We start from the raw sequence: 11,202 nt of genomic DNA on the forward strand, positions 1-11,202 counted from the left end.
TGTCAAAGTTCAGTGTTTCAGCCAACAGTAAGTACCAAAGAGCAATTGCTAAAACAAAGCTGCAACACATGTACTAAAAATGTGTAAAAGCACCACTAATAAAAAAATAAAAATCTTAGTTTGCATAAAGAAATTGACAGCTAGATCAGAGAGACAAACTTTGTATTAGAACTAGCCTGGGAAAATACCTATCACGCCTCAGTCTGCAAATCAGGACTAGAAATTCCATAAAAGTTTAACTTTTTAATATGTATTACTTCTGGAAAAGAAAAGCTTTTGCAAACTGGATTTTAAGCAGTCTAAATTTTTCTCTAAGTCAATGACTTCTTTTGACAAAGATTCTAAAATGCTACTTCAACAATTTAAACTAGTGGTGTTCTCTGCAATATCACAAACAAAGCAATTAACCTGGGGTCTGTAAGCTAGTGAACTCATTACTTATTTTATTGAAGCAGATTTTCATTAGATTTAAGAACTAAAGCCTTTTGATATTTTTCTAGATGCATCAGCAGCTTCTATCTTATATAGATTTTAAATACACATAGGGTAAAATCCCAGGGAAAAAAACCCAAACACCCTTTCATGCTTGCACACACAGCAGCCCTTCTTCCCCTTTCTCCAAACTATCTATGCTTTTAGGAAGTGTGGGAACTTGTAAATTTTAAAAGTCTGATAAACTAATTCTTTCACATCATTAATCAGAACAGCTATGTATGCAAAAGACAACAAAAGAAAGAATGTGAGTTGTTTCAATTAAAAAAGTGAAGAAAAAAAATTTTGCCACCATTACAAGAACAAGCAGGTAGAGAACTACAAAAAAACTCACCGAACTGGTGAAAAACTCAGCAGGAGATTATGACAAATTTGTAAAGACATACATGCCTGACTTTCATTTTTTCCCTTTCAGCTTCTTTATCACTTGCCCAGTAATGAACTCTTCAACCTTGTTTGGCTTAAAACAAGTGGTTGTGACAGGAACTCATGCATGCTTCCTAAGCATCTACTGCACTAGAAGACTTCACAGAAACATTGTGATACGAGCCTCCTCACTTAACAGTGCAGTGCTCTCACCTCTGCAATTTCTAGCCATACACATTCTAACCTACAAATCCATACTGTTTTATTGAAGGAGGGGAAAAAAAGGCAAGAAAAGTAGTCAGAGAATATGCAGAAAAAAGAAACAAAAAATTTCTGACAGGTGCTTTCTAATTTCAATTTGCAATAGTTTTCCAATCACAATTATATGTCATGGACTTGTCAAAAACAGTTGACAAATAGACAAGACAAGACTTAAAACACTGGAAACATGTAAATAATAAATACACATTATGTATGTGCATATAAAATACGGAGGAGATTAAAAAAAGAGATCTCAGTCTTCGGAAGGTTTGCCTTTACTGGTGATTTTCACTCAGTTCTAGCAAAAAGTCAGAAACCATAACTGAAGGAGACAGAATTTCACTGCTCATCAATGGTTTCCCCTTCCAAATGATCTGAATCTTGTTGGATGCCAGAAGACGTGGAGGAATAGGAGAAGAAGAAAGGCAGGTATATTTTCACCCCAAGAAATATCTCTGCTTAAATCTAGTTGTCATACTGTTCTACCATTTACCTCAGAACAACAAATTAATTGTGGTGCAACATCAATGTCAACATGAGACACATCTCCATTGAGTTTCAGCTGTTCCTCCTCTTTTTCTTCACCTACATCTTGCTTAATTTGCTCTGACAAATTCTTCTCTTCTGTAGCTACAGTAACTGTATTTTCCTGGACCAAATCTTCAGCTGTAACTTGTGTGTGCTCAACTGGTACATTTAGTTTACTGCCTTCTGGTATGGCTTCCACATGCTGCGTATTTTCTTCGTGTTCTTTCCTTTTCATGTCTTCCTCTTCTTCCTGTTCTTCCCTGATGACTTCCTCAATTGCCCTATGATGTGGATGGTATTCTCCCACCTCTTCATCCTCACTCTCACTACTACTGCTGCTGCTGCTACTATCTGATGGCAATGATGAAGAGTCCTTTTTTGACACGTGCTCCACCTTACATGTCTCCCCAGCATCAGTGGCAACTTGCATTTTCCCTTTGTTGGTTTCGTCTACGACTAGTGTTTCTTCTATCCCAAACTCTGCCTGCTTCTTCTCCTCCACTATGTCCAGAGTCTCATGTGAACTCTGCACAAAAAACATGGATGAGGATAAACAAAAGAAGAGTATATGAATAAATTAAAACGATGAAAATAAAATTAGCCAATAGCTGGTTCATGTCATATGGAAGACAAAAGATGATTGTGATGGTTAACTGAAAAAAAAGAAGGAAGGAAAGAATGAAGATGGATTGGAAGAGTTAGAGCCAAATTTAGTCATGGAAAAAATCTGCAGAACCTTATCAGCATCGCTGACTCCAGTACAAGGCCCTTCTGCTCTGGAAGCATGTCTCTGTGAAACAAAAAGCAATCAGAGGACAAGAATCAATGCATAACCCTTTTCAACAGTGCAACATCCTCCAAGCAAGCTTTTAAGAATGCGTACACGTGATACTAGAGAGATGCTACATATTCACTGCAAGATGCTAGTTGCCCACTTCATCTAAATATTCAATCAAAAGTAGGTAAGAATTATGGAAATTATTATGGGTGTAAGAATTGAATTATGAAAGCCTGAAAATAAAAAGCATGAATGTACTAGCCAGTGATGTTACCAAGGCAGTTATTTCTCTCAGTTAAATCAGGAATTAAGAATAAATAATATTAAACAAAAGTAATCAGAAAAAATAATGCTCTACTACCAGTTTGCCATAATTTAAAAAACAGCAAAAGGGCATTACTGCGAGGTTTTATTAGTTGTTTGTCTTTGGTCTATTACTTTATGCAACTTAATAGATAATGAGAGGAAGACTGCTTAGGGTAGTATGTTGTCAGAATAGCAAGATATGATTACAAAAGAAGGTCCTATAAGAATTCGGTTTGGAGCCAAAAGGATGATATTAAAGCAGCTTTACTAGTATTTGTTCCATAACAAAATAATGACAGCTATCTGAAAGCCCGCAGTAAATGATGTATTAGAGTGTCAGGTTGTTTTAATTGAACATACATTTAGCGAACAGTCTGCAGCAAAATTAAGAGCTCAAATGAAAGGAATACAAAAACCAACACACCATCTGTGACTTAATGCTAGCTTTTATGGCTGTTTACCTAGCGCAGCACCTACGGAGCGTAAGCTTAGCCAAGCACTGATTCCTCCCTGCTTCTGGCGCGCTGCAGATGCAGAGCTACGCTCTGAGGCAGGCACGCCGCTCTAAGGCAGGCCGGGACGGTCGGGAGCAGCCCGGACCTGTCCCTGCGCCTGTCCCTGTCCCGGCGGGATCCGTCCCGTCCCCGGCGGGCCCCGGCCCCGCGCCCGAGCAGCACCTGGGGCCCCGGCGCGGCGGCGCCCGTCTGCTCCCCCGCAGCGCCCTCTGCTGGCCCCGGGCTGGCGGCGGCGAAGGGCCCGCTGGTGCCGGCGCCGAAGCGCTCCTTACTAAACAAAATGGAGGTTATCTCCTCTTCCAGGCTCTAGACGGGTCAGAGAAGGGAAAGGAAAGAATTAGACAGCGGCGGACGGAGCGGCAGCCACCTACAGAGGGAGAGGTTTGGCAAGAGAGAGACGTGACACAGGCACGGCAGGAGCAGGGGCACGGACAGCGGGGACACAGCGCAGCTGGGGCTGCGCCTCCAGCGCGCACAACACACCGTGCGAACGGAACACATCGACATTTACATACCGACACTTACACGGACTTCCCAAACAGCGCAGTTTACTTAGCTGGTAACTCCGTATTTACTACTGGGACTTTTTTCCCTTTTAAAATCCATTTCTGATACCTTCTAAAGCCCAGCTGGATCAGAGCTCTAGGGCTGTCAGACATATTTGCTTAGAATACATACCCACAGCGCTGAAATGTTAAAATATTTCTTACTTCATTATAATAAATTATATATATATATATATATTAAAAATACTTAAATATCCTAAGCGAATTCATGTTGATTAAAAATCTGTTTTCAAAAAGCCTTTCCCATTTCAGTGGGAAAACTTGTATCTCTCAAACATACATGAAAGGTGACACATTGCTTTAAAGCATATGTTCATAATCTGGTCTATTTTCTGTAGGGCTAGAAATCTGTATCGTTAAGCAGACTTTCAAAGTTCACGTGGGTACATGAGTCTGAAAAAGCTACAATTCTTTATTCCAGATTTCATTCCACAAGCTCTGGTAAGAAGTTAGAAGTAAAAGTGGTTAAAATAAAAAGCCAACAACATACAAATACATAACACGGACATAACACAGATGTTGACAACATTTCATGAGATACATTTCAGCGTTCCCGAAGGGCACTGCAGAGAACCATGCCAGAAGCAGGCGCCAGAGGAAAGCCGAGGTGCCATGCACACAACCTGGGGACTCCCCGTGCGAGCAGTGATGGGGAGCATGAACTGACAGAGGTTACACCGTGCTACTCTACGGACACCACAACGCGAATGGCATGCAGAAGAGCAGAGAAGGGAAAAGAAAAAGAACCCCTAACTCGGTTTTTAATTTTCCTACACTAAAATTCAAAGTTTATTTCAATGGTGGCTAAGAAGAGTTAACAGGAATGCAAGTTTTTAAATCTGCCTTCATGCAACATTGAATATCCAATAGGGGGATGTATTCCTTATTCCTACTTTCTTTCCCTAGATTACTCCACCCAAGAAACATTCGTCTATTAACAGATTGCATCAAAAAGCAAAAATGTTCATGATCCTCTTTCCATTGCACTCTGGTACCTTGTTTTTTGATCCCTCAAAGCAGTAAAAAATATCAAAAAACCCAAAAAACCTACAGGGGAAAACCAAAATCTTTGTGTGGTAGGTGGTCTGTGTGCATCTCTCTCTATCCCTGCTCCCCCTTTTATATATATATATATAAATAAATAAATAAAAAATTAAAGACAGGCACATATCACCATCCATCTTTTAGCATTTTCCCACCTTCAACTTTTTGGGTCTTCCAGTCTTTTAAAACAAAAATCATAGTCACACAATTTGTTTGATAATGTAACCCCTGTTCCCTGGAGCATTTAATAAAAAGGATTAAATTTATAGATAGAATTCATCAGTTTTGTATCAGCCTGTGTTTAAATTCCTGGCAAATTCTTCTTGTAAACAGTCATACAGTCTAACATGAAATACTGTTTACAGGCTGTGGGGGATGGATTAAAGAAAAAAAACATTCTGGGTATCCATAAAATAGAAATATTTCTTCTATTTTCAATACATATCAATGTGTCAGTTTTTGTTTAATTAAGTCACAGATGCTGTGCACTTGCATGAGTATGGTGGATCTAGAAGTATAGTCACACAAATGAGATGTACCCAAAATAACATTTCTAGGACACAGACAATTACTTGTAAGCATTTTCGCTGAAGCAAAAGAAGAAAAAGAATATTAGCAGTGGTATCCCTGCATAATTCTCATCTATTATTCAGCTATCCTAAAGGACAGGCAAGGATTAACAGGCATCCATCAACAAATAATTCAGGATGGAAACACAGTTCCCCAAATGTCATATTTATACATGTTAGTGAAATATGTGCCAGCTTCACATTAACCTAATAGACCAAAAGTGATGTAAAAAAGTGACATCACAATTGCTACTCATCATCATTATCACACTGTTACTAGTCCCACTGGTTAAAGAGCTTTTCATTGCATAGGTGTTATCAGGGACAAAGCCTTCCTCTTTTCCTAAATGAAAAGAGAGGTACAGAAGTGCAGACGTTTTCAGAACAGGTTACTTTTGAAATGAAGCTGCTTATACAGCATTACTGATTTGAATAATCATTACACAGTGAACATACAAAGCAGAAGTTCTTGTGTGAAGTGTCAAATAACTGCAAGCAATTATTTCCGTATAGAATGAAAATACATGTTTTGCTGTCATCCTAGACACATCAAATACAGCAATTTTCCAGTATTGAACAGTAGTGAAACACTGGGTTTCTTTTTCAGTGGCCATTCAGAACTTCATGATTAGTTTGATGTTTAAGTAAAACATTGCTGGCATTCATATATATGTGTATCTATGCACATATACAGAGAGATCCTGGTTTACAACTCAACATTCTCCTTTCAGTATATTTGCATTAAAAAATTATATCCTTCAAGGGAAAAAAAAAAAAAAGAAAAAGAAAGAAGTGCCCAAGCCACCAAGCTAGCCCACAGCAGATACAGTGAAAAGCAGCAGGTTTCAGGGCAGCCACCTTATGGGTTTCCTCTGGTTTTGCTCCAGCAGTCCATGGCATTGTAATCCATTGTTTTTCCTTCCCAGGCAGCGTTTTCACTTGGAAAATGTGGTCTCCTTTTTTCTATTTGGTTTTCATTTTATAAAGCCAGTGTAAATCAACAAGCAATGAGACAGACATACACTATACATAAACATAAAATCAAATCATCTGGAAGTGACAGAACATACTAGATGAGCAAAAAAAAAAAACAACAACCAAACCACCAGATATACCAGATATAAAGGAACTTGCAGGGGCCTCAACTTCAAGAGAAAGAAATCATCACAGAAAATACACACAACCATATAATAAAAATTAACTTAAACACTTTTATATAAATGCCTGTTTCAACCTATGACCAACATTTGTACCTGTGCATATACCACTATAGGTAGAAATATTAAGGTACTACTCAGAAATTTGAGGAATTTCTTGTCAGTAACCACAAATTAACAAACTAAAGAAGTGATGCACAGTTGTTGTTCTCTGTATGCACATACTCACAGTTCAGATAGCTTATAGATCTTACTGAAATAATGTCATATTATCAAAAACTTTGTAGCATCAGGCCTGCTTAATTGAAAGCTCACCTTTCTATGGACTAAAAGAAAGCTGAAGAATTTAAGGGGATAGGACAACAATACATTTAAGGAAGGAAAGGTGGGAACCATGGTGATAGACAAGGACAACAGCACAACAAACTGATTTCTTTGAAAGACTGATGTACTCATCTACTGTATGAAAGAAACAGTTAATAACCCAACAGAACCAAAAGTTTCACAACAGCATAAGAATTTTGGTTAGGTTTCTTGCTACAGGCATTGAGGGCGATATTTGTAGAAAACTGTATTCCATACTGCTGTTTCAAGGTTCAGTCAGAAAGGAGAGGTAGAGAGAAGTAGATAAATTCATTTTACAGACTTTTAAAGCCTAAGATAGGTAAATATTAGCAACTACATTAAATGTGTCCTGAAGTCAACACTGTAAATTAACTGATCACATCAAGTTCTTCTGAAACAAAACACTAACTGTGTGTATTTATTGCCAAGCTGTCTATGAAGAGATAAAGATACAGAAAAGGAAGGAAAAGTTCTACTGTCACTGAAAAATTATTTCTATCAATCTGTGTAAATCAGCGTGAATTTTAAAATATCCTTAACATACAGGAAAATGCTGCCATCACTACTGTTTTCTTCTAATTCAGTTGTTCATGCAGAAGAATAAAATTCCACCCACTCTTCAATGGTAAAAAAGTTAATGTATACTTAGTATAAACAAATATTACATCAGACAAAGTGTTAACCTGAAGGACAAACTGCATTTGCTGTATGACACAGAGGGTTGTATGGGAAGGCATGCAGACAGGTGTGTGCAGTGACATACCCCTTGTGTCTGTAGGGACAGAGGTGTGATACGCCGCTTTTCCCACTCATTTGGGCGTGGTTCAGGTGTGGATTCCATGAAATTGCGCTTGAGCTCACTAATGCTAGCCTGGTGTTTCAGTAAGTCGTCCTGGGTCTTATCCAGGTCCTAGCAACCCGCAACATAAAACAAAGTAGGACAAAACACGACAACAAAAGCAAACTTAACTGGAAAAAAAAAAAAGAAATAGAAGCAGCCAAACCAAGAAAAGTGCCTTGTGTCTGAAATGGTGATCTCCTTTGTAGTGCCTCAAAATAAAAATGTTTAAGACTATAAGGGACCAAGTTTTACTGGTTTTGTTTTTGTAGTGAAGGTCTTACTCATGCACTGTTTCTTCCATATTTTAAAGCAAAGGAAAATAATGCTGTACATGGTTTTAGCAAAGATCTACTTTCATCCAAAACATGACACTACTAATTATTGAAACAATAATTTCCAGGAGCTGTTTGTTTTCACCTAAAATTTTTAAGAACAGATGCAAACATTTCAGGGTATTGCACAGCTCTAAGAAAGAATCGTTTAACCCAAGGAGCACAAAAATGCATCTTTTTTGATATTACAAGCTCCATGAAAAATACTTACATCTGTGAACACAATACTACAAGGCCAAATATGCAAGCAGCTAACACCTGCTTAGCTTCAGAGAGACAACATCATCGTGCCTCTCATGCAGGCTTAAACTTACTGGAAGAATCAGATTTAAAGACTTAAAACCTGTTACCTGCCAATTCTACTTTTAAGAACCTGACAGTAGACAGACAAGTAGGAATAGTTCTTGTGCATGCCAGTACCAAGAAAATTATCTAAATGGCACCTCCATAGACCAGTGCCAAAGGGGACACCACAGTGGGAACTGGATTTTCTCATGACCATTGAGGCCAAACTGCAGCACCTTGGATCAAATAACTACAAGGTATTCTTTTACTTTGTACCAGCTACAGGGCAGAAGTAAAGTTCAAGAGCTATGCCAAAATGTAACTGCTCTAGTAACCAGACAAAAATATATATGCTTAGCTTTCTTATAAATTCATTGTCTTCTAAATACAATGGCTGGGATTTGGTGAGAGAAGCAGATTTCACCCTGCTTTCACATTTGTCCTCCTCCTAGCATTCCAGGTCTCAAGAAAAGCCTATGTTGCTTATGCTCACTAACACAAGAATATTTTTTCAGTAGTATTCTATAGTTATATTCCAGTTTAAGTCTCAGATCCATTTTTAGTAAAGAACTGAAAGACTGAAGATTGAAATGAAATATTATCAATGCAGACATAATTATTAAGGAAGTTTTGTCAAAAGAATGTAATCAGAAATAATTATGTAGGTAAAGAATCTGGATTTTTTACAAGGATTTTAAATGCTTTTTAGTAGAATGTTCTAAAATCTACCATTTAGGTTAGGATTTTTATTGTCGGTGATTGCAATGCAAAGACACTTCACATTAAATCATGAAAAACCCACACCCCAAACTCCTTAATTTCTCATTTCTTTTCACTTGCATGTTCAGCCCCAGTAAGGGTTTGGTGCTGCACATCTATTTCCTAACCTTGTGGATAAACCTGCATGCATTTTGAACATTTGAACCTCTCCCCTTCTGGCAACTCTGTAGGTTTGTATTGTCACAGGACCACTTTTCATCCTGGACTAACAAATGAGACTTTAAAATATGTACCCCTAAAGTTTGTATTTTCTGAGTGAAGTAAAATTTTATGCCAAAGGCATTCTATTATACAACTGAAGCTTGTAACAATCCCGCCATTATTTTGAGACCTGTCTTGGCTTGACACAAGGCACATTTCTTGGACTTGATCAAAGCACAGTTATGCAATGCACACTTTCAGTGCTTCAGTAAGTTATACACAAGCAAAGTTTCAATAGTTATCAAAAAGCTGCAAAAAGCCATAAAACATTAGTTGGGTTACTGCGATCCACGCATCTTCTTATTACTGAACAAAACAAATGATTTTTTTAAAAACTGTTTTTGTGACAAAGGGAATTATTTATAGCCCCATCTGGATGAATGAAATAAAGACAGCACTAGGATTTTTTAAAATATCTTCAGTTACTAGCTGAAGTTATTAACCACAAGTTAAATGATACTAATAATAAATACAGTGACGGAAAAAATAATTGAGATCAGCAATCTATACCAAAGTTCTTATAATAAAAAAATCTCTACTTCAGTGACAATGCACTACACATGAACATACTGTTCAAAGCTCTTTGCTGTTGCTCATCTGAAATGAAAACCAACCTTCAAGAAGCAAGATTTACTTCATTTGAAAAGGGAAAAAACCCAGCAAATATTTCCAAAGATATCCAAACATTCCCTTTGAATATCTGATCCTTGCATCATTTTTCAATGCTCCTAAAACCAGAACCAGAATCAACTTTCTATACTTCTATTGCTTGCCCCTTACTAACTCTATTTATTCAGCTAATGTATTTGAGGAAGGTTGATTAAACTGGCAAAAGCTGGAAACTCTACTCATCTGAATATGCAAACATTGAGGTACAATGTACAAAAACCCATTTAGAATTATGAATTGCACCCATGTGTCTGATGTATCTAAATAGGGCTATTATTCCCAGTTGCCACCTTGAAAACATTTGTTAGCAAAAATACACAAATTTACATTCAGTGTTCTAGCTGAGGGTTGGTTGTGGGTATTCTGCATTTGTTTGGGTTTTGTTTAAACTCAGAAACTAGAATGGCAACATGCAACATTTCCAAGCCAATTTTCCCCATGCACTTCATGCAGTGTGACCGTAACAGCCTGCAGGTGACCTCCCATCCCATGCAGCCTGGCAGCCCGTGAGAATGGAGAGTATTTTTTGTATTACATACAAACCTCCAACATTAAATTGCTATGTCTGACATAAATATTTTCCCCGTCTACTCTCAAGGAACTGATCTGTGAAATTGAGCCACATAAACAAAAAGAAAACAAAAACAAAACATAAAGAACATAAAATGGACCAGCAAATAAAAAAGGACCCTTACAATAAGACAGTTAAATAAAGGAAATAAAATAGTGAGGTGAAAAGGCACTACTCAGACAAAACCCACAGCAAATGTAGGGTGCTAACAAGGCAGGCAGCCACAGCCAGGTTCAATTGTACAAGAACAACCAAGCACCTTCTGCTGTGCTTCCTCCTCTTCGTATTCCACCTGTGTGAGCGCGTGACAAATTATCAAGAAAAGGAAGTGTTAACACTGGCTTACAGACTAACACAGAGGCTTCATCTCTTTGTAAATGCTGCAAAGCGTGCTGGATTTTACAGACCTTTACTTTTTCGGCCCCAGATGTTGAAATTAAGCGACTTGGGTCTTCTTGCACCTACATTGTTGTAGAATGGCTGAAGTAATTTTTGGCATAAGTGGCATGAAAAATGGAAGTTTCACACTGTGTCCCTTTCTTGCTGCACTTTTTATTGTTTCCCAGGTGAAAATTTAAGAATGAGTAACAAACAAA

At 37.9% G+C, this 11,202-nt stretch overlaps 1 protein-coding gene across 25 annotated transcripts in view; it reads right to left on the minus strand.

Moving 5' to 3' along the window:
* The window catches only part of EPB41L2 (erythrocyte membrane protein band 4.1 like 2), a 109,227-nt gene that overhangs the window by 11,041 nt on the left and 86,984 nt on the right, over nt 1-11,202 (minus strand). For 4 of the 25 annotated variants that reach the window (XM_077175308.1, XM_077175316.1, XM_077175305.1 and 1 more), the window contains exons 15-21: nt 10,866-10,898; nt 10,579-10,641; nt 7,691-7,837; nt 6,284-6,388; nt 3,409-3,552; nt 2,384-2,437; nt 1,613-2,173 (exon numbers count right to left, since the gene is read on the minus strand). In XM_077175308.1, coding sequence (XP_077031423.1) covers nt 1,613-2,173; nt 2,384-2,437; nt 3,409-3,552; nt 6,284-6,388; nt 7,691-7,837; nt 10,579-10,641; nt 10,866-10,898 — 1,107 coding nt within the window. The remainder of the gene's footprint in view (nt 1-1,612; nt 2,174-2,383; nt 2,438-3,408; nt 3,553-6,283; nt 6,389-7,690; nt 7,838-10,578; nt 10,642-10,865; nt 10,899-11,202) is intronic. The other 21 variants (XM_077175318.1, XM_077175309.1, XM_077175317.1 and 18 more) reach the window with 18 other exon arrangements.

Source organism: Agelaius phoeniceus, chromosome 3 (genome assembly GCF_051311805.1).
Source record: "Agelaius phoeniceus isolate bAgePho1 chromosome 3, bAgePho1.hap1, whole genome shotgun sequence".
Lineage (NCBI taxonomy): Eukaryota > Metazoa > Chordata > Aves > Passeriformes > Icteridae > Agelaius > Agelaius phoeniceus.